The following is a 25,200-nucleotide window of genomic DNA, read 5'->3' as shown; positions in this document are numbered from 1 at the left end:
TACTGCTCTCCATTTTCCCTCTCATTTGTAATACTTCTTCTTCTTCTTCTTCTTCTTCTACTTATAGTTATTATTATTACATTAACTGAGATCCAGGAGATTATTAACGGGAAGTCACGTGTAATTAGATATTTTTGTGGTGAAATCCCTTGCAATTACATTTCACAGTATTTTTCCAACCAGCATTAAAGAGTTCCAATATTTTCTTTGTTATTTATTGCTGGATCGGCTCCAGCATCTTGTTATTGTAAAATATATCATGCTTGACAAGAAATTACAGTCTTGTTTTCATATTTAAATAGAGAAAGTTTTACGACTGAAACGCTCATGAAACAGTTATCAGTGGTTCCATTAAGTAAAATTCCACCCTCTAGTTTCACTACCGGAAATGGAACTGTTGGGTTCTTCGGGGTTAAAACATCAGACAACTACAGTATAAACACATGGATCATAAAGTTGATTAAACTTGATAAACAGTTACAATACGATATTAGGTGAATTTATACCAGACAATAAACGCAAAAAGGCGCGGTATGCATTAACTACCACCAGTTAGCGATAGAAGGTGCTTGTGTGCGAACTTCAAATCCCTAATATTAAAAGATTCAATAAGAGATTTCCATATGCTACTTAATACAAGTCCATTTTTTTAATTTAGTGGTCCCTGTGAATGTATAATCGTAATTGAATTCCCCCAGAAGTCTTGATTAAAAATTCTTTTTTATACAAGGCATGATAAAAATGTCCCAATCATCGGCATGATTGGTATTATAAGTATGGTTGGCCAAACTAGATTAGTCTTTTCTTTCATGGTCAACATCTGCAATATGTTTTTTACTTAATGTAACGACTAATAAATTTCCTTTTGTTTCATTCCTGTTTTCATTCATATTTTATCCAAACATAAGAAGTATTTGCATGTAAATAATTTTCACAATCGAACTAATGGTATATAGAGAGCATTTTGCTCATTTTGCTTCCTATCAAGTTTACTTTTCATAATGTAGATCAGACTTCTTCACAGAACATGTATAATGCTATCTTGTAATGACACAGACTAGATTTGACCTTCATTGAACTCTTATCATTGGGTGCCAGACCTGGAGAATATGACAACTACCATACAACCTCTGCCAACGAGAAAGCTCTGTCTCCGTGACTACAGAGCTCAGTGATGTAGCGTCCATTATTAAGCCATTCCTCAACTACTCAACAAGTTCTAATAAGTGACGTTCGTCATGTGTATGATCTTTTTTTTTTTTTTTGAAAAAAAGAGAAAATTAACTTACGAGGGACTCCTTCATGAAGTACTCAATTAACACCTCTTTGTTTTGCCATGCCGAGTAAAATATTAATGAAAAAATAAAAATATTATTTTCTTGTATATTATGTTTCCAAGAGCCTGTGTAGCTGAGTGGATGTGGCGTTTTCACACCACGGCACTTGACCGCACGAAAGAAGACTTGGTTTCGAATCTAGTCGTCGACTAGAGGAAATTTTTCTAAGCCTTTTTTCGACAGGTTCCCGAGTTAGTCGATCTCTGGCACTGGCAAGCGGGTTTTTTCTCCCGGAAACTCGGGTTTTTTGTCCCGTAAACCCGAGAAAATCGACGTTTAAATATTAGGGTATCCATCTACGAAATGGAGTCACTTGTTTGCTGCCTCTTCACTGGTCGCTGCTTAAAATTAGCGACGGTCTCGGACCAGCTATCTCTGATTGTCTGATTATCCCGTGGAGATTGAACTGCTCACTTAATTTTCAGAAATTAGCAGGGCTAAGGCGACCTTGTCTAATCCATATAAAGGAGTAAAAGGCGTAGGTAGATTTTAAACATATTGTTTAAAGACCGCAGTCACACTGACATCTCTTGGTACCTAACCCTAACAGGATATGTTACTGTCAGAAATAATGTGGGTTTTACAGTTGCTTTTACCGAGTTTCTGGGAGAAAAACCCTGGTTAGAAAAAGTTTCCAGTCGGCGTTTTTGTTTCTGCTACAGGTATATATATATATATATATATATATTATGAAACCAATCAAAGAAAGGCTTTTTCTAAGTCTTTCTTTGATTGGTTTCCAACTTAATCGATTGCAAGCAGGGTAAGTGGGATTTTTCATTCTGTACACTCAAGACAATCGACCATATAACTCACACTATTTTATACAACAAACTGTAGTGTTAAGATAAATATCGCAAGATGGTAGCAGTAATCTACTTTAATCTCCTTTCCAAATGCCAATTATAATTACTGATACTCTTGAGCCAGCTATTCTCTCATTGGATAAGGGTGGAGTCTAGCTGCATACTGTCTTCAAAAGTTAGTGAGAACTAAATGTCATCGTTATTCTCTTTCAGGAATAAAAAACGTAATAAATAAAACTAAATCAGCTAACGCCTTTTATTCCCTAATAGGAGTAGGCGAGGCCTTTATACCCTATCTAGCTTTTGGAGACTGAGTGGGCAGTTCAATCTCCATCTGTAGCTAATTACAGATAGCTATCACTAATTATAGGCGGCTACTGATGAAGAGATTAGCAACCAAGTGCTGCCATCTCTTGGTGCCTAACCCTAACAGGATATGTTATTGTCTAAAAAATAATGTGGGTCCTACGGTCGATTTTCTTGAGTTGACAGGACGAAAAACCTGAGTTTCCGGGAGGAAAAACCCACTTACCCATGCCAGAGATCGACTAACTTGGGAATCGGTTGAAGAAAGGCTTATAAAAAGTTCCTCCAGTCGGCGACCAGACTTGTACTTAAGTCTGACTTCGAGCGACTAAGCGCCACTTCCACTGAGCTACACAGGCCTCTGCAAAATTTAAGAAGCTGTAATATTAAAGTGAATTTAATATAAATAAAAACTGTGAGTTTCATATAAAATAAATTGTTTTCATAGGTCTCACGAAAGTGGTCTCACAATCGACTATGGTTACAGACCTATTCTCCATACACAAGTATTGAATCCAAAAAAATACTTATTACTCAATTGAAATACTTGCTCAAAAATACTGCTTCAATACTCAATTGAAATACTTTCAGTACTCAATTGTGTACTGAATACTTCAAACGTTGAATGGCTTTTATCGGATGCCTAGTGGTATGATGCAAACGTCACTTCTGCAGAGCTACACTAAATAGTATACATTATTGTCTGAAATAATGTGAGCTCCATGGACGATTTTTTTTAAGTTCGGGTTAAAACCGAGTTTCAGAAAGAAACAAAAAACTTAATCATTTGCCCCACTAATTTGAGAATTGGTTAGAAAAGATTCCTGTATTTTGCAACTAGATTAAGACCTATAACTGTTTTTTTTTCTGCTAATTTCTTCTTATGGTCTAAAAGCATGGATGTATATGTCATCTCCACAAGGCTGCATATCCACTACCCTAGCAAATTAAAAATAATTTTTGAACACTTTGCTCTATATAAACATGTTGTTTATAGCTGGAATTCTCAACCAGGATATCAAGGAATTCTAGGAATTTTTTCAACTGTATGTTTCAGCATCTAATAGTCTCATGTCAAAAATAAAAAATGAGATTTTATGTTCTTCTAAGAATATATTCAAGTAAATAATAATATAAATAAATCAGCTAATGCCTTTTATTCCCTTATAGGGAGTAAGTGAGGCCTTTAGTGTTAATTTAAATATAAAAGCTTAAACTTCAACCTAAAAACTGCACGTTTATCAAAACCTCTGCTACAATCTGCCGGCAAAAGTTGGTCGATTGGTAGAGCCGCTGCTACTAATGGCTCAGTCAAGTAAGTTTGAGCGCGGTTAGTAGTTGGAAGGGGCCCAATCGTTCGATGCTGCTGGCACACTCTCCCTCGATGAGTCTTTGGATTCCTTGGAGGTGCAAAATAATAATAATAATAATAATAATAATCATTGTAACTATGACATGTATTATCTATTGCCTACAGAATTTGCAAAATACCGTTCGGTATTTATTTATTTATTTATTTGCAATAGTATAGAGATTCCGCAGGATGCCTGAATAAGATTTTGTGTTAATTTTTTTACCCTCTTGGAAACTGTGGCAATGGATTGCAGATAGTACTCTGTACTTCATAGGTGTGCATAATATGCCCTATGTGACAGAACTGTGATTATTCACCAAAGCAAGTATCTTCATTTACTTCTTCCTCTGCAACTTGTCCCACTTAAGAAGGGTCACTGTTCTCAGTGAGTCTCCTCCACATCTTCCTGTCTTGGGCTGTAACCACATCCAATTTCTTCATACTCAAGTCCTCCTCCACCAGCTCCCTCCATCTCTTCTTTGGCCGCCTATGCTTCCTCCTTCCCTGCACATCCATCTGCATGACCTTTCTTCCCACATACTCGTCCTCGTTCCTTAGCACATGACCAAACCATCTCAACCTTGCCTCCTGTATCTTCACTCCTAAGTTTGTAACTTTCACTATTCCTCTTACATAGTCATTTCTCAGACGATTCTTTCTAGTCACACCGCACATCCACCTAAGCATTCTCATCTCTGCTACCTCCATATTGCTGATGTTATTTTTCCTCGGCGTCAGAGTTTCCATAGCATACGTTATAGCTGGTCTCACTACTGTCTTGTAGATTTTGTCTTTTAGATTGATCGGCACCCTATTATTGCATAACACTCCAGCCATCACTCTCCAGTTCCTCCATTCCACTTGCATCCTGCATTCCACTTCCTTCTCAGCCTTTCCATCCTCTTTCACTGTTGAACCTAAGTATCTAATGTCCCTAACCTTCCTAATGACATTTCCTTCCGGCTACAGGTCAGTCTCCTATAGCTGGAAGGAAACCCCTACCTTTCCATTTTAACTGTCACTTCTATTGATTCTACACACAGCACTATGTCATCAGCATGCAACATTGTCCAAGGCTTGTCTTCTCTCACCTCCTCCGTCACCACCCCCATCACAATATTAAACAGGAACAGACCTAATGCTGACCCTTGATGCAAGCCAACTGTCACTTGAAAACTTTCCTTAGATTAGTGTAATTTCGTGGAACTCTTTCATGGTAAACAAGATTTCTGTTACTGTGATGTCTGCAGAGAAGAATTGCGCAAATTAGAATTTGGAAATTTTCATGACCCAAAATTCGACAGTTTTGTTTTAGGATACCACCAGAAAGTGAAATGCGACCTCATCATAGAAGCAATGTTGTTGAGAAATCTACTGTAGTCAGTTATTTGTGTAACTTCTGTAGCAACTGAATGTTGTAAAATCTGAGCACTACTCACTCTGAGCATTGGAGTATGATGTTTGAAACATCATACTTACTGCTCATGGTAGTGGTGTATAATGTTGGAAACAGGCAGAAGAATGGATTTGTGGTCTTACGTTGATTATCATTCACTGTTTTTCTTGGTTTGTTTCTCTCTCATTATTTTATATTTATTTTTTACATCTCCCATCCCATTCAAGTGCCATCTCCTATTGACTACCATGATTTGACTCATAGTTAACTACGAGTGCTTCGACATGTGGTGAGGTCTTATCGCTTGCATATATTGTCGTAAGTATTCATGGCTGTAAAAACGTGTGTGTGTGTGTGTGTGTGTGTGTATGTGTTCATGAGGGGGATTTGATCGAAAGATATCATATAAAGGTTTCTCACGTCATGACGGGAATCGAATTCAGGTCTTTTCAACCAAAGGGCTTCGTCTATACTGACTGAACTATGGCTATTTTTACATCTAGATTGGTATAATAAAGTGATCGTTATAATATCGACACCTCTGACGATTCGGATAGTCATTTATTTATTTGTTCGCCCATCGCTAGTGATAATATATCAAACGGAATTTGAAACTTCGATAACAATTGAGAGACCTGTGCAACCATATAGAAGTGAAGGTTGCATCGAGTGTTAGGCCGCCGAAGAAAGCTATTCGCAGTTCAAATTTATTCACAGACTAAAGAAACTTTTTCTCAATAAACTCCAAAATCGACTTCAGAATCTACACAATTTCAGAAAGTAATATATTGGGTTCTATTATGACTAATAGTTTTGGGCAAGCTGTCTCTGATTGGCTGCTGGTAGAGGCTGAACTGTCCCCTTTGTCTCCAAATATCAGATAGGACTAAAACGATCTCGTCTACTCCCTATAGAGGAATAAAAGCGTCAGTGATTTTTTTTTATTTTATAACAAATGACTGTGCATGCAATAAATGAGTACGTATTTAAAATTATTATCGTGTGTTAATTAAAATTATAATAACGGAATTAACTCACGCAAAATATTATTTATTAGTAGAATTTTTGCTTGAGTATCACAGGCATTTTCAGTACATGTATAAAGCTAATTAAACAATAACTGACAATTCCAGAAGGCACCACCTGAGTAGCTAATTTATATATATATATATAAATTATATAAATACACACACACACACACACACACACACACACACACACACACACACACACACACACACACACACACACACACACACACACACACACACACACACACACACACACACACACACACACACACACACACACACATATATATATACAAAACAGATCTTCCTGTTTGTCCGAAATACGAAATAAGATAACCCACAAAAGCAAGGAATCTGGTAGACACCTGGATAACTGAGATGTAGAAGCTTATATATATATATATATATATATATATATATATATATATATATATATATATATATATATATATATATATATACATATATATATATATATATATATATATATATATATATATATATATATATACAGTATATGCAATTAAAAAAGTTAGGAAAGATTATCTGATTTATAAAGTACTGTCTCCCACAAAGGGGATAGACGCAGACCATCGGATCTGTTTAAATTAGGAGAGTGAAGTAAAGTTTCACGTGTTTCTTTATAAAGTTGTTCCGTGAGGAACTGACTTTTGTGAAGGACTTTTGTCTTGTTCTAATGAACTCTATATCTTGTGTTGGTGGCATGTTCTGCAAGTGCACACTGTTCAGGTTCATGGCATTGAATATAAGACTGGTGTTCTAGCCGAATAAAAGCAGATCTACCTGTTTGTCCGAAATAAGATAACCCACAAGAGCAAGGAATCTGGTAGACAGCTGGATAACTGAGATGTGGATGCTTGTCCTTTGAAGAAGTGAGAAAGGTGGAGATTTTTTCTGATTAGTTGAAAGGCAATAAAAATATTTTTAGTGGTTTTAAAACTTTTGCTATGCGTTCACTAATGCCTTGCATATAAGAGATAGGAATACGGGATATTTCTTCTGTATTTGAAGAGGAAGATATATCAAATCTACTCAAAGCTCTCTTGATGAAGGAATTCTTCTATTCATTAGATAAAAAGGAGGAAATAATATATTGGAATTTTTTCTGTAATAGATCGTCTGAAGAACAAAAGGAGTGCGTCCGATGAATCAGTGTTTTAATAGTTCCTGCCTTTTGACTGGATTGATGATGAGATTCAGCATGGATATAATAGCCTATATGCGTTTTCTTCCTATAGACTGGGAAATGTAGGTCACCCATCTGATTGGCGAAAAATTAAAAGATATAAAAAAGGCTAACTGCTTATTTAATTCCACTTCTAGGGCGAACTGGAGCCTTGAATGAAGTGCATTTAGTTTAGAGAGAAACTGTTCTAGTTCATCAGAAGAGCCATTCCAGATAGAAAAAATGTCATCTACATATCTGAACTAATGAGTTAGTCTAGGGGAAATGTTGTCAAACATACGTTGTTCATAGTGCTCCATAAAGAAGTTGGTAATAGCAGAGAAATAGGTTTTTGCTCATTGCTGTTTCTTCGATTTCTTGATATAACTTGTTTTTAAAGGAAAAATAACCAGAATGTATTACAAAATCAAATATTTTTACAATGTCTAAAGGAAATTCTTGTTGCAGTAATTCGATGCTCTCAGATAAAGGAACATTAGTAAATAATGAAACAATATCAAAACTAATCATAATATCCGAAATGAAGATCCGAAATTTTATTTTTGAAAAAGTATTTTTTATATAAGTAGCAGTTCTTCTAGTTGAAGAAGTGAGTAAATTATGAACTTTTGAAAGACCATACAATTTAGGTGGACGACCGAAGAAGGTTTTAAGTTTTTTTCTTTTGATCTTCATCCCATGTAGATACATTATCTTTAAGAGAATTAAGTCTTTTTTTAATTGACTCCCGGTAGGATCCAGTATGAGGGGCTTGAAAGTTCAGTAGTCGGGGAGTAATGGAGACATTTTTCTCACATATTCTCTTCTATCTTGAATAACTACAGCCTTCCCTTTTTTTCAGCTTTCGTAATAATTAAATTATTATTATTCTTCAGTGATTTCAGTGCTTAAATTCAGAGTAAGATAGATTAGGACGAGGAGGCTTGGCATTAAAAAGAATTTTTAATGCCAAGCCTCCTCGTCCTAATTCAAAACGAGTAATGTTGGCTGTTTCTTGGGATAAGGATCGAATACCTCTGTCTATGTTATGAAAAAAATCCATCGGGGGTATCTTATTCCGAGCAACGGCGAAATTATATCCTTTTGATAAAACGAAATGTTCACTGTCTGTTAGTGGACGGCCAGAAACATTGATAACTATTTTATCCATATCACTGACATTAGTAATGGATCTAGGGAGGCTCACCAGTAATTCAAATTTACGCTTTAATTTATCACGAGAAGCATTAAAAATATTTAGGTATAAAGTCGATGATATGCGCAAAATAGTATTAAAAGTTTCTAGAGATTCTAGAGTGTTCTTGATATCAGCAATTTCTCTATTTAAGAGGGCAAGATATTTTTTAGAAAAATATCCACCTTTCTTACTTCTCCAAAGGACAAGCTTCCACATCTCAGTTATCCAGGTGTCTACCAGATTCCTTGCTCTTGTGGGTTATCTTATTTCTGACAAACAGGAAGATCTGCTTTTATTCGGCTAGAACACCAGTCTTATATTCAATACCATGAACCTGAACAGTCTGGACTTACAGAACATGCCATCAACACTAGACATAGAGTTCATTGGAACAAGACAAGAATCCTTCACAAAAGTCGGTTCCTCATGGAACGGCTTTATAAAGAAACATGTGAAACTTTACTGCACTCTCATAATTTAAACAGATCCGATGGTCTACGTCTATCCCCTTTGTGGGAGACAGTACTTAATAAATCAGCTAATCTTTCCTCATTTTTTTAATTGTGTGTGGGGGGGGGGTGTGTGGGGGGGTGTATTCATCAAGATATTCATTTAGGCAATAGCTCTTATATGTTCTCATGCATACTTTTGTAAAAGTGGCGTTTCAATATATCTCTGCACTACAACACTCTGGCAATAGAAATAAAAGTTTAAGCAGGACGTTTAAAATTTGGAAAGGTAAATAATTATATAAAAACGAATTTTTTTTTTATTATTACTATTCTTCTTCGCTCCCAATACTCTATGCAGACAGCTAAGGCACTATAAAAGTGATAGTCCTAATATACTTTCTCTCTCCAGGCGCTTCTGTTTTGGGATCTCCTTAACAAGGTGGAGAATGCAGAATTAGCCCATTTTCTAATATTATCTATCCAAGTGATTCTAGGTTGCCTCCGGTGTGTTTTACACGAAGTCAAACCTTCTAGTTCTATTTTACGTAAGTTATCTGATCCAGCCTCCAGAGCTGTTTTTGACTTATTTTAATGATGATATTTTCGTGTTTTCTGGGAAAGGAGTGGATTTTCCTTCTAATCTTTTCATTTGTTCCATGTGCTGTGTATAGTATCTTCGAAAGTTTTCTACAACACTTCATCTCGAAGGCCAGTAGTCTTTTCTCATTTTCATTTAGCAATGTCCAACTCTCACATCCGTATAATATAATAAGACAGAGTTCACAAGGATATGAATGAGATATCCTTATGATTTTGCTTGTGATTTTATCCCTATATTTTACTGTCCTTCCAAAGTGGCTGCTTCGGCAATGCAGGCTTTAATATCATGTTTAACCCGACCATCTCTGTGTTGTACACTTCCCAAGTACCTTTTATTTCTTCCAATTTTTCATTATTAACTAAATTTTCATAGGCAAATAGGCCCTGAGAACACACACAATTTACAGACAATATATGCAAGTAGTGGTGGTGAGCGGGGATGACGCTGTGTTTATGGCAGTAGTGTCGTATAATTTGTCCAACTGTAGTGGAATAGTGTGCTCTCCAGCAATGAGTCCCTGGACATTTTGGAGGTGTCATGTGGTAATAATAACAATTATCATAATCAGTGGCGACTCGTGGCTTGAAATCGTGGGGGTGCTGCAACTTTCGAAATATACATACATACAGTAAGTACAGTTCATACGTATTTGGATAAAATATCAAAATTATGGGAAAAAAAATTAAACATGAAAAAATATTACCAATATTATTATTATTATTATTATTCCTGATACCTCCAAGGAGTCCGAAGACTCATCGTGGGAGGACATCTACAACTGTCTCTGCACCTAACCTCTACTACGAATCATCTCTATCAACGCCATCTGCCGCCCACCTCCAACACCACCACAACTAGTAATTTTTGTCTGTAAATTGCGTGTGTTCTAAAGGGCCGATTTGTATGTATGCGGGATGAAAAACCCGAGTTTCCGGGAGAAAAAACCCTGCTACCTCCGTATGAGATCGGCTAACTCACCTTCGATTGAAATCGACCAGATAAAGATTCCTCCCGTCGCGACGAGAATCGAACTTAGGCCTATTCCAATCGAAGGGCGCAATGTACCGTCGTTCTTCCAATTGCGCTACGGAGGCGCTTTATTTGATATTATAATATCAAAATTACTTTAAAATAAAACATATTCTTCTTGTTTTGTTTCATGAAAAAATATTGTTTATTATCGATAAAATTATACAGTTTAGTATAATTCAAAATTACTTAAAAATTCTGAGGGCATAATTATCAATAACCCCAATGATTTAATTGTAATATCCAAATATTTAAAGAGACCGAATAAACACGATAAGCACTACGAACACGCTAGTACTGGCGCAAACTGCATATAAACAACATTGGAACTGTGCAATGGACAGTGCCACATTACGTTAATAGCTCGCATCTTACTATGACGTGCATATGCTTTACGCGGGTAGCAATATGACACTGTCGTAAACACAGTACTTCTAGCGTCCTTCGCCCTCCTAAGTACTACCAAATGGATTTTTATTCTTTTTTATACAAAATAAGAGAATTGTGTAGGATTGTTGATGATAAAATTAAATATTACAAGCAAATTATAAATAAATTAATAAATATATTTATATATATAGAAAAATTGGGGGTGCTGCAGTTCCGCAGTGCCTATGCACGAGCCGCCCCTGATCATCATAATAATAGTAGGCTTATTGTCTGAAAACATCGTTTTTGATATATGAATGCTTAACTCAGGGTCTCTGAGAGGAATTTTATCAGGGGGGTACAAAGTTTCTTTTGGGCCCCTTACCTTCTCCATTAGTCATTCTGTTTTTATGGCTCCTGGGTCCCCTTTTTAACCCTGGGCACCAAGATGTATCTCCTCCATAATCCATAATCATTAAGTGCCTTCGAAACTCTGCCTCTGTTAATTCTTGATGTTGATTGTATGCTATTAGGTCAATGTCATTGGGGAATTTGAGATTATTGGTTTTTTTGCACTGTTTTTCAAGACTGTTTATTATATATGCCAAATATTGCATAGGATAAAAATCATCGACGAAAGTATGCAACCTTGACGCATAACTCTTTCCATTTTGAAAAGTTTACTGTAGTTGTCACTGATTTCTATTAACATTTCTGAAGAACGGTAAAGAGTTTTACTCTTTTTTTTTTTTTTTAATAATTAGGCATACTATTTTATTATCTATTCCATACCAGTTCAGTATTCTCCACAATGCTTCATGCCATTCTTAATCTAAGGCCTTTTATATATCTATAAAATGTGACTATAAAAATATTAAAATTACATTTTATTACAATATTAATTTTCAAAAAAAAATTAGTAAATTATGAAATGAATTCACGTAAACGACTATCTGGTGCTACTTAAAAATAAAAAATATCTGAACTAAAGAGCGCGATTAGTCAAGAAGCCAGTAGTCTTTTTCCATGGACTGAGCCCACAGAAGAGGTTGTAAAGGAAGTGGAAACTTCTGTTCAATATGAAGAATATTCATAATTGTTAGAAAATAAAACACTATTTCAGACCCATATTTCTGGCCATGTATTATGGATAATATTTTTTCTGTTGTCGATTAGTTAAAAAGGGCTCAAGTAAAATACATTATTTTTCCTGTTGAAGAATATTCGAAATTTTCTCATGCTTATTACAAACGTGGTGTGATAAACAGAGAGGTAGCATTCGATTGGACTTGGCTGAGTTGCAAAATAAAATAAAATAAATAATAATAGCAAGTACTGTTTTTGTTGTAGAATTTTTAACAAAAATTTAAACAATTTCATCAAAAATGGTTACAGAAATTGAAAATATCTTCCTAATATACCTTGCAATGCTACGAAAAAATCTGAATCAGATATCTAATTTTTCAATATGGCAAAAAATTAAAAATCGTTTAAAATTACACAAAGGATAGATTTTGAATAATATCTTTGAATAACAAAGTTGTTCTTGTTTGTTTATGTGCAATGATTAGAATAATAGCGTCCCGGAATTTATCCTTTAGAGCAGGAGTTCTCAACCTTTTCCAGTGGCGTACCACTATATTTAATTCAAGATATTAGATGTACCAGTAAGCAAAATCTGTTTTCGTACCACCTGGAAGTGGCTCACGTACCACCAGTGGTACGCGTACCATAGGTTGAGAATCCCTGCTTTAGAAGGATGTCATCAAAACTGTACGAACAAAGCAATGGATCTTTTTCTTTTTTCTTTTTTTATATGTTAAATTGTCCAATTTGTTTGATAATGTTTTGAAAAGCGATTTAAATAAAAGGAAGGAGATTCAAAAAAGAGTACATTACCTTAGACCAGAAATTCAAAATAAATTAATAGCATTACTGTCGCAAAAAATTATGTCAAATTAATAAATTGAAATACTCAAAATATTATTCAACAAATACCAGACTATGCTTTCGACTATAGTCAATCCATTTGTTTCTAAAACGTCGGGATAAATATATGATTAATGTTTGCATTTTATTGAAATATTCCATAAATCTGAACTTAGTTTAGTAACAGAATAGTTAGGGAATTGTATAATCTCGATATAACTGTAGATGATACGTGAACTATGACAATGTCACCTATATGCACTGAAAGAAAATGGCGTTCAAAGACATCGAATAACTTAAATGTATATTCATTTTATTGCACGCATTTTTTAAAATTTAATTATAAATGATACAGCTAAAGGTAATTTAGAATCATTTCATTTTTTTAATATAATCCATCAGTGATATACTTTTTTGTTGCATCAACAGATAGCTGAATTTTTTATTTATTTTATTATTATTATTTATTTATTTATTTTTAATGCTTACTAAATTTAACCCCAAATGATTTCGGATGCACCCCGGGAAGCACCGATCTAACCAATCAGAAATGAGATGCATGAATTGTATGATTTATTAATTTACATTGAAGATCATGAAAACTTTAAAGAAGCATATTGGTTACAAACCTGGACCGATGCTTAATCGCTAGCGTAACATTTATACTTATAATAATTTGCAGTGTTATAGTGTGGTAATGTTTTTAGTGTAACAAAAGAGAGCAAACAACTGCAGTCAATAAGATTTTGTTGAAAAAAAAAAATTAAAAATGCAATAAAAAATAATGAAAGACCACGGTCGGAATTTTAGCAACTTTCTGATATTCTTCAAATATTTGCAAATTTCCTAACCAAAGCACAAATAAGAAAACGAAAGAAAAATAAAGCATTTTTTTTTATCCTGACATTCAAGATAAACCTGAAAGTGAACCAGAAACAATGATAAGGTTGAGCTTTCTTAACAGTTTAATAAATACCACTACAATAGCAATATCAATCAAGTTTGAAAATTTTAAAAGTCATAGTTTTGATTTTATTCTTTATATGATATTAATTCATTAATCGAGTCGGCTTTAGCAACAGTATTGAAATGTTGTAAAAATTTAGAAATTTGATGAATAAATAATAAGAAATTAGATATTAACATTATAGAACTTCATGAAGAATTAAATATATTAACTGGAACTAGAAATGGACCAGAGGACGCATCACAATTAATATTAAATCTAAATTTAACAGAAATACGTCCAAATGTGCAATGGTCTATCCGCAATTTCGTTGAAAATGAAATTGCACAAAACTTTGATTTAGAAAATTAATGTTGATTTTGCGTTAAAAAAAGACCAGAAAATACATTTAATTATTGCTTGTTTTGTTGTTTAATATTTTTTATTTTTTTGATATTAATTTTAAAATAAAAAATATTAATTAAAAAATATTTTAATTAATATTTTTTATTATGTTTGTATTTTGTTTAATTATTAAAAATTATACTGTGTTGATATTCTTATCGTAAAACTTTTATAACGCGTTTTAAAATGGCAGAATAAATTGTATCTGAACCATAAAATAACCTTTTTTTCCCCTTGAATTTAAGGGCGAAAAAATAGAGCTTGTCTAGGGACAGCATACCTGAACAGGAAGACAAACGGAGGAAACTTTTTCTTTGCAACAACTTAATGAGAGGGCAAAACGAAACAAGAATCGAAATTATATGTCAAAATGCAAATAAAACCAGATATAAAAATATGTAAAACGGCGATGATTGCTTCACATTATAAGAAGCAATTATCAGCAATTATGGCTGGTCTTTCACTTTAGTTGCTTGCTGTTGCCAAACATAAATTAAAACGTTTTCTGTTACTGATCCCAAGTAAGCTTTTGTGAAATTTGTTGTATCAAAATGAATTATATAAGATTAAAAAATTCAAGTGATTTTTGTTAAAAGATGAAATGCTCATGACATTTTGGAAATTTCTGTAACAGAAGTACGTTTTGGGAGTGGCTATTTAGACGTTTTGCTTTTGTTTTCTTGCCTAATAAAGCAGACGCTTCGTAAATATTCTGGAGTCTTCTAACTGAATGATATAAATGTAAACATTCACGCAGTCTCTGAACCAGAAAATAAAAGGAAGTGTTCAAAAATACGGAAATTAATGAGCTGGAAGAGTTTTGGGTAGAGTTTAGCTCATTATCTAATCCTTGTGGGTATACTTTAGCTTCAATTTTTCATACAGAATAAACTTGTTTAGAATTGCTCAAAAGTGTTTTTGATTTTTGTCAGTTCACCACCCGATAGGATTTCGTAAATAGCACATAGAAATGAATTTCGGGAAAGAGCAGAAGAGAAAGGAATCTATACACGTTTATTGATAAAATATTTGTTGATATAGTTAAAATAGTGCATTATAGTTTTCAAAGATTTTAATATGGATAACATAATTTAAGAAATCAAAACTTGATGTGGGTGGATCAAACAACATCACGCTGCAAAGAACAAAAAGATTTATTTTATTTACTTGTACATCATCAACAGTTGATTAATGTATTTATTAATCATATCTGTCATATATTACTTCATATGGTTTCTACCCATTTTCCTTTTTTTTTAATACTTCTTGGGGGGAAAAAAAAGAGAACAAATCAGTTCGTATTCCAGATGGATGAATACTATTATCAATTAATTAATCAAAACATTAAAATTAAATGATGGTGCTGAAATGGTCGGAGATGACTTCAGATTCATAAAACTTCAAGATGTGATTATTTTTCCGGGAGAGTGAGATAGATCTAAGCCGCTGTTACTGTTGCTCTTTCTGGCCGTACTGAAAAGCAATACGAGTATTAATACAATAACTATCAGCGCCCATTTATGCATAGGTAACTAATATCTAAATTCTTTTGAAAGTTTAAAATTATAAAATTTAAATATAATAATAATAATAATAATAATAATAATAATAATTTCCAATTGTTATAAACAGATAAACTCAGATAATTATTTCATAATTTCATTGGATAATTTAGTTATATATACTATAATAAAATGGCTGCTGACAGCGCTGAGTACATCAACTGGTTGATCTTGTCTTCGAGCATTACAACTTTAGATTGTGTGTGTGTGTGTGTGTGTGTGTGTGTGTGTGTGTGTGTGTGTGTGTGTGTGTGTGTGTGTGTGTGTGTGTGTGTGTGTGTGTGTGTGTGTGTGTGTGTGTGTGTGTGTGTGTGTGTGTGTGTGTGTGTGTGTGTGTGTGTTTATAATTTTATATATTTCATAATATATATACACACACGAAAATGGTCTGAAAAAAGTTTTCGGCCTAACAATGAAAAAACGCATTTATAATTTCAATTTTTTTTTCCCCAACATAATCTTCCTTAAGACTAATACATTTATTCCAGTGCCATTATCCCGTCCCTGTAGTGGTTCTCAGTAAGATATGCAAAATACCCCTCTACAACTGCAATCACCTCTTGATTCGAAGAAAAACACTGACCAGCGAGGAAAAGTTTTAGTTTTGAGAGGAGACAGAAGTCAGAGGAGCCAAATCTGGGAATAGGATTGATGTTTCAACAAATCATAGTGCAGAACCCTTAATTTTCCCATTGCCAAAACACCTTTGTGGGTAAATGCATTGTTCTAATGAAAGATGGTTTTTTTCTTCTGCAAACCAGGTCTTTTCTCAAGAATTTTTTCGTCTAGTCGGGTTAAAAGGTCGGAATAATATTTCCCGGTTATCGTTTTAACCTTTTCAAGATAATTAATAAGCAAAATGCTTTTAGCATCCCAAAACACCGATGCCATGAGCTTGTCTTCTTTGGGGCTGAACAACCGGCTTCTGTCCACTGTTTTGACTGCTGTTTCGATTCTGGTGGGTAACGGTGAATCCAAGTCTCATTCATAGTAATAAATCGACGCACAAAATCAGTTTTATTCTTTTTAAAACGCTCCAAGCATTCAGAGATTTCCATGCGAGTGTGTTTTTGATCTGCTGTGATCCAGCGCGGCACCCATCTTGCGCAAAGTTTTTTCATTTGCAATTCTTCATGCAAAATATATCCTACACGTTGTTTTGAAATGCCTATAGTCTCAGCAATTTCACGCGCTTTGACTCACCGGTCATCCAATACCATATAGTGCACTTGATCAATGATTTCTGTTGTTACACTTTTTGGACGTCCTTCACGTGGATCATTTTCAAGGCTGGTACGGCAGCGTTTAAAAACTCGGCAGCCCATTTTTTAATTGTTGAAAACGAAGGAGAAGAGTGCGCATAAACATTTATGAACTTCGAATGAATTTCTTTTGGCGTTAAACCTTCTTTTACAAAGAATTTTATAACCGCACGCTACTCAATTTTATTCATTTCAAGGGATAAGATATACAGACGACACTTTGGCTTCCGACAGCTGTATAAAAAAAAAAAACTACTTGGCAGAATGACGCAATTTTATATGGATGCTTGTGATAGATGTACCAACTTAAAAAAAAAAAATCTTGCCGATAGCGTTGTGTTGCCATTTATGGTTGAGGCCGAGAACTTTTCAGACAGCCCACGTACATATAAAACCAAAAATGACTAATCAGTCTGTATTTCTATATTTAAAATTGGACGAAATTAATTTGTTAGACGATCATCGAGAGGCTTAACCTGTTTCATCCTTGTCCTAAAACGGTGCAGTCAAGTAGTGCTCATTAATTATGCCATTATACAGGTCAACAAGTATGTGTGGTAACAACTGTGTTCGAAGCAAGATAATTAAAGGGGATAGCGATCAAAGGATTCAGAAAGTTGCTGACTGCATCACAGGAAAAAAAATATATAAAAAAGAATAATTATGATTTACTAGAATGATTCATGAAGACTATTTTTACATATTACTTATTGCATAAGCTAAAACAATCAGCCTTTCTGACCTTCTGTAGCGAACACAGTAATAAATACTGATGACAGGCTATCAATATAAATAGTTTACAGGTTACGTAAAACTATATACATGGCATACTGTTATTTGTACTTCCACAAGGAATATTTTATATGGGATGATTATTATTTGAGTATTGTTTATTTCAGGAATTTTTCTAATACTGTCCTATAATGCTCAAATAGCTCAATGAAAAGTATGGGGAAATAGTGTTTATTTCGGAAGCTCTATAAGACTTTACCACTGTACTGCACCAAGCACTTAAGATGATTTTGCGCCATATAAAATTTGCCAGATATCAGAAGAATGTTAAATACCATGATAAAGCAACTTACTTGGACAAATTCCATCATAGAATGTTACATCATCTAAAGCGAAGCCACCATCTGTTGCCTCTCCTTGAAAGATGATCTACAAATAATCAGTCAGAAATACTTTATTTATGAAATCAGCCCATATATAAAAATAATTGTTGTTTAGCAAGCCAAATATCTATCAGTATTGACTTATATTTCTGAATAAGTTTGTTTTCATTTACAAATAAACAGAAATATGTTCACTGATTTCAAAGTGTCTTATATAATAAACAAATATAAAGTAAATATCACGTGAAAGTCCCAAAAGAATTTGGCTGAAATTTTGACTTTCGTTACCCCTCCTAGGAACTACTTTATTTAAATAAAATAAAATAAAATAAAAAAACTGCAAATCAGTTTACTAGCCCCGGTATCTCTTGAAGTAGAATTTATTGTAGTCGAATATATATATATCGAAAGATGAATTTCTCCTTTTCATGATCGTATCACTCACACAATGTTATTAAACATATAATATTAGAGATATTTAGGGAACCAATACTTCGATTAAACTCCTAAAAGAAACATTTCTGTAATCTTAAATTATGAAAAATTCAGGTGAGTTACTTTTTGTTAGTTTTGATTAGAGAATAAAACTTCGTATTGATAGATATTTTTAGTGGCACACGTCATCGACATTTGAAGTAATTGCAACATCTATGTGTATCTCTCATAAGCAGCAGGATGTTAGAAAGACCACACACACACACACACACACACACACACACACCGATCAAAAAAAAGGGACTAAATTACATTTGCCAGCAACCTAGAACAAGCAGTAATTTTAAGTCGCTGACAGACTTCTAGGGCAGTGATTTTCAACCTTTTTCATAATATGGCACAACTAGACTAATTATTAAAATTCAACTATAATTTTAAATCAAATTTATAGTTGGAGACAAAACGTGGAAAATTTTCAAGAAATTTCAAGTCTCAAGTAAGCGGGACATCTTCCATTTAAAGAAATCACACACATCTATGTAATGTATTATTATAATTACGAGGGTGGTCTGAAAAGTTCTCGGCCTCGACCATAGATGGCAACACTATTGGTAAGATTTTTTTTTTCTAAGTTGGTACATCTGTCATAAGCATCCACTTGAAATTGCAAGTCACTGTATTAAGCACTTTGTTTTATACAGCTGTCTCAAGCAAAACATTAAATTCCTCGAAATGGATAAAATCGTGCAGTTATAAAATTCTTTGTAAAAGAAGGTTACCGCCAAAAGAAATTCATTCAAAATTCATAAACGTTTATGGGCACTCCTCTCGTTTTCGACAATTAAGAAATGGGCTGCGAGTTTAAACGCGGCAGTAACAGCCTTGAAGATGATCCACGTGAAGGACGTCCAAAAAGTGTAACAACAGAAATCATTGATCAAGTGCACGATATGGTATTAGGTGACGGGCGAGTCAAAGTGTGTGAAATTGCAGAGACTACAAGCATTTCAAAACAACGTGTAGGATATGTTTTGCATGAAGAATTGCAAATGAAAAAGCTTTGCGCAAGATGGGTACCGCGCTGGATCACAGCAGATCAAAAACGCACTCGCATGAAAATCTCTGAACAGTGCTTGGAGTGTTTTAAAAAGAATAAAACTGATTTTGTGCGTCGATTTATTACTATGGATGAGACTTGGATTCATCGTTACCCACCAGAATTCAAACAGCAGTCAAAACAGTGGACCGAAGCCGGTTGTTCAGCGCCAAAGAAGACAAAGTCGGTTCCATCAGCAGGAAAGGTCATGGCATCAGTGTTTTGGGATGCTAAAGGCATTTTGTTTATTAATTATCTTGAAAAGAGTAAAACAATAACTGGAGAATATTATTCAGATCTTTTAACCAGACTAGACGAAAAAATTCGTGAGAAAAGACCCGATTCGCAGAAGAAAAAAAGCATCTCTCATCAGGACAATGCACCTGCCCATGAAGGTGTTTTGCCATTGCAAAAATTAAGGGATCTGATTAGGAATTGTTGGAACATCCACCCTATTCCCCAGATTTGGCTCCCTGTGACTTCTATCTCTTCCCAAAACTAAAACTCTTCCTCGCTGGTCAGTGTTTTCTTCGAATCAAGAGGTGATTGCAGTTGTAGAGGGATATTTTGTCTGATCTAACTGAGAACCACTACGTGGACGGGATAATGGCGCTGGAATAAATGTATAAAATTATTTGTATTTTATACAAAGCCACTAGTATTTTACCATACGCCTGGGGAAGGAGTGTCCTAGGTTCGATTCCCGTGGACGACTTGAGGAGCTTAAGGATCTTCCTCAGCCATAGCCAAGTTAACCGGTCTTGGGCATGGACAGCAGGGTACTCTCCCCCACAAAGTTTATCTGGGGTTTTTCATGCCGCAAGCAGGCAAACCGGCCCCGTGAACCCATACGGATTATAATCATGAATATCGCTCTTCGGGGATGCAGCAGAGGAGTGGCGAACCGGCTGCATTAATACGCCAGTAACTCCTCATTAGGAGGGCACTCAGCCCGTCCTAGGAGGGACGAGAAGGAGAGAGAGAAAATACAGTGAAAAATATTATAAATGAAAAATTAATAAATATAAACTGTAAAAACAGAGTTTGATCACGATTTCAACCTCTGTAGAAACTCTAAAATTCCTTCCTAAAAAATATAACAATGTAATGAATTCAACTGGCACTTATTGACTTCATTAGAGAGAGAGAGAAGGGGGGGAGTGGATAAATGCATTCTGCAAGCCAAACTCCTACATGCAAATTAAACGCTGTTTCCCAACCATAACAAAAGAGAAACTTTCTACAGCACACAAAATAATCGTTAAAATAAAAATAAATAAAAAGAATAACGAAATCAAACCTAAACGCATTAACAGGGAAACAAAACCAAGCGATTACTGACCTATTATCAATTTACCGATTGTAAACTAAATTATGGAGTATATATATTACTCTCAATTTACATATTATACCACACCGAAAACGCACGAACGATAACAAGAGAAACTGCATCACTCGTGGAAGATGGGGCGGAACTAATCACCACGGTCTTAGAGAAACATCAACTTTCATAGTTGTTTCTATACGTTTAATAAAGGAATTAGACACGCTTGCGCACGCACTCACAAAGAAGAAGAAGAGGGGAAAAAAAAACACGTTACATGTATGGGATCATTCCGAAGTTGTAATTGTTATTAAACATCCTTCTTTTAATATTTACACGCGTAAATTAATCAGCGCTAGTTATAGGCCAGGTATTCTAATATACAAACAGAGCTATTGTTTAAAGACTTTTGCACTGCCTATGCAAAAATGCAACATGATATTTAATATGGCCACCAATTGGCTTACAATCAACTACGTACACTTAAACCTTTGAAAAAACAAAATTTATTATATTGAAAAATTCACTGATACAAAGCACATAACAACTGGCAATTCACCTTCCTGTATCTACTTCGGTAAAAACTACGTTAATCATTCAAGTTAAACGCTATTTTAATCGATACCTTGGAATCTATTTCTATATGAACTAAAATAGCCACATGAATCATGTGAAAAACAAATTAGGAAGAGAGAGCAAAATATCGATTAAAAAAATAGTTCCTACACATAAATAAAACTAAAATGAATTATCTTTATCTAACGCAGAGCTTCCAAACTGAACATAAAATGTGCACTTGTTTTTTCGCATAATTTTTGAGATCCATCATTCGGAAGCACACACACACACACACACACACACACACACACACACACACACACACACACACACACACACACACACACACTGTACTGTATGCATGCGTGTATGTACTTTGCTTAATTAAATAAGTAGATTGTCCTAGCAGTAAATATGACTAAAATAAACTTAATTTCGCCGTCGATTCAATCATTTATAACTTATTTTTTTCTTTTTATGGTTCATTGTTGTTTAATCTGTGTATTAAATGTTAGAAGTATGAGCCAAGGTAAGCTGGAAATAATAAAGATGGAAATGGAGCGCAAGAAGCTGGATATATTGGGAATAAGTGACTTAGATGGACAGGAATGGGCCATTTTCAATCAGGGGATTATATAGTGTATTACTCAGGACATGAGACAAGTCCTAAAAATGGAGTATCTCTCTTACTCAGGAAAAAGATGGCTAGGTGTATATTAGGTTATAATCCAGTGAGTGACAGAATCATTTCTCTCAGAGTGAGTGGACATCCAATGAATATGACCATCATTCAGGTTTATGCATGCACCCACTACAGAGGCACCAGAAGAAGACATTGAAAAATTTTATGGCAAGTTAAGAAGTGATAGATGCAACACCAAAGCGTGATTTATGGCTACTTATTGACTAGAATGCAAAAGTGGGAGAGACTGAGGGACAAGGAATAACAGGTCGTTTTGGTTTAGGTATTCGTAACACTGCAGGGAAGAGACTAGTTGAGTTTTGTGCACAGAATTATTTGTTTGTTGCTAACACCTGCTTTAAAAAGCACAAAAGAAGATTGTACACATGGATATCGCCTGATGGACAATACAGAAATCAAATTGACTATATACTTGGACAAAGAAGATGGAGAAGTGCAATTCAGCCTGTCAAGACTTTTCCAGGTGCAGACTATGGAACAGACCATGAGTTATTAGTGGCTTCGATACATGTGAAATTACGGAAACTGAAAACAACACAAATATCGATCAGATATGATCTTGGAAACATACCAGCTGAATACAATATTAGTATACAGAACAGATTCAACACACTCAATTTGTGTGAAAGAGAACCAGATGAAGGAAGAGATTAAAGATATAATTAAAACAGAAGCAAAGAAGAATATTCCAACATTTTTTAAAAAGAAGTTTAAATGGCTGTCAGAAGATGCCATCAAAACTGCTCAGGAAAGTAGAAAAATGAAGGCCACAGGAAATTTGCAGGAAGTACGGCATTTGAATGCAGAGTTTCAATGACAAGCCAGAAGAGACAAGGGAAAATACTTTAACCAGGAATGCCAACAAATAGAAGACCAAAACAAGAAATTTTATTTTAATGTGGCAAAAATCGAAAAAAATATAAATAATTTCTCTTGATGTGGCAAAGCTTTGGATTGAAAAAAGTTTCAGTCTGTGTATTATGTTGATGGGGTTTCGTTGATGGAAATTGATGTGGTCAGGAATCTGGGAGTTATGTTTGATAGGGAACTGAAGTTCAGAGGTCATATTGCAAAAATTTGCAAAGCAGTTCAAAAGATCACTTGGATGTTCAAACATAGGCTGAACTAGTAAGGACAGAAAAGTCATTATTCTTCTGTATATGACTGACGAGTCCACATCCAGACTGAAGATTGTGCTCAGATATGGTTACCTGGATTACTTGGAGATGTGAAGCTGGTTGAGAAGACTCAGAGATGAGTAACCAATAATGGTTGCAGGTATGCGGAATGTTCCGTACGATGATAGATTGAAGATCTGTGGGTTACAAAAATTGGTGGATAGAGGGAAGAGAGGTAACAGGGTTTTATAGAATGGACATAGGGTATTTTTCAGTAAATGGCAAGTGATGACAGAACAAGAGGTCATCATTGGAAGGTGAGTAAAGTTTCAGTTGGCAAGAATGTGAGATGTATATTTTTTTCTACAAGGATGATGAATGAGTGTAATGGATATAATAATAATAATAATAATAATAATAATAATAATAATAATAATAATAATAATTTATTATTAATTTCATCACCTAATATGAACAATCACTCTGAATATTGGAGACCTGAAATGCTCTGAAAAAAAAAACGCTCCATAGTCTCTAAAGTTTCCGGAAAAAGTCTCTAAAATTTGTTTATTGAGAATACATTTTACACCGCAATGAAAAAAAAAAACTCTTTTTTGGTAACACTGTGCCATATCATAAAAGGTTTCAGTTCATATCCAGCCATTACCCGTAATAGAATCGTAATACGATCTTCAAAAGCTTTGAAACCAGGCATAGATTTTAACTTTTTTGTGGATGAATTCGCGTAGCCAATGTAGTAGTAGTAGTAGTATTAAAATAACACATGAAAGGCCTTTAAAAGTCATACAGGAGTGTAGTGAACACTCTAAGGTAGGGGACAGAAAAAGTATGATAGGGTCCTCATATGCTATGCAAATATTTCACTAGTACCACAGGTTCCAACATGGTGTCTTAATACACTTTGGCAGTTTTTGACTCCTTTCTCTCAGAAATGCAATTTGGATACCTCTCTGAATCTTGAGTACTATGGCATGTGCTGTGCGACCATCAGGTACATATACCAGATTGAATATAATAATTTATATGTATAAAATATGCAATTTCGACAGAACCAACGTCAGTTCTTTCAGTCTATCCAGAGAAATAAAAATGCAAACCATCTTCACCAGGAAAAGAAGAAACACTCAAATTTTGGAAGTCAATCTGGGATAATCCTATTGAACACAATAAAGATGCTTCATGGATTAAGGAAATAGAATCAGAAATGAAACAAAAACAAATGAAAATGTCATTATCACTAAAGAAATGGTCAATGCTCAAGCTAGAATATTAAAAAACTGGAGTGCACCTGGGAAAGACGAACTACATGGATTTTGGTTAAAACATCTAACCAGTCTACATGATCGAATGGCAGAACAATTTAATTATTTGTTGCAGTCAGGCTCAGTGAAAGACAGGATGATATCTGGGCGCAATTTTCTCTTCATGAAAGATAAGGATAAGGGTGCAGACCAAAGTAACTCGTCCAATAACATGCCTACCAACTATGCTTAAGCTGTTCACTGCAATCATAGCAAATTCCATTTACCACTACTTATCAGATAATCAGATTTATCCGATTGAACAAAAAAGGCTATTTTCAAAAATCTAGAAGAACAAAAGACCAGATCTTTATTAATAAAATGATTCTCAGAAACTCAAAAAGACGAAAAACTAACTTA

At 34.5% G+C, this 25,200-nt stretch overlaps 1 protein-coding gene across 1 annotated transcript in view; it reads right to left on the bottom strand.

The window, feature by feature from the left end:
- Window positions 1-15,481: 15,481 nt before the first annotated feature.
- LOC150095601 (MAM and LDL-receptor class A domain-containing protein 1-like) overlaps window positions 15,482-25,200 on the bottom strand; it is a 117,633-nt gene continuing 107,914 nt past the window's right edge. The window contains exons 18-19 of the mRNA XM_090410335.1: window positions 18,255-18,330; window positions 15,482-15,818 (exon numbers count right to left, since the gene is read on the bottom strand). Coding sequence (XP_090266461.1) covers window positions 15,784-15,818; window positions 18,255-18,330 — 111 coding nt within the window. The 3' untranslated portion in view covers window positions 15,482-15,783. The remainder of the gene's footprint in view (window positions 15,819-18,254; window positions 18,331-25,200) is intronic.

This window comes from Typopeltis vanoorti, chromosome 20, assembly GCF_054136105.1.
Source record: "Typopeltis vanoorti isolate ZY-2024b chromosome 20, IOZ_Tvanoo_1.0, whole genome shotgun sequence".
Classification (NCBI taxonomy): domain Eukaryota; kingdom Metazoa; phylum Arthropoda; class Arachnida; order Uropygi; family Thelyphonidae; genus Typopeltis; species Typopeltis vanoorti.
Note: the sequence above shows the minus strand (reverse complement) of the source record. Positions and strands in the feature narration are given on the sequence as shown.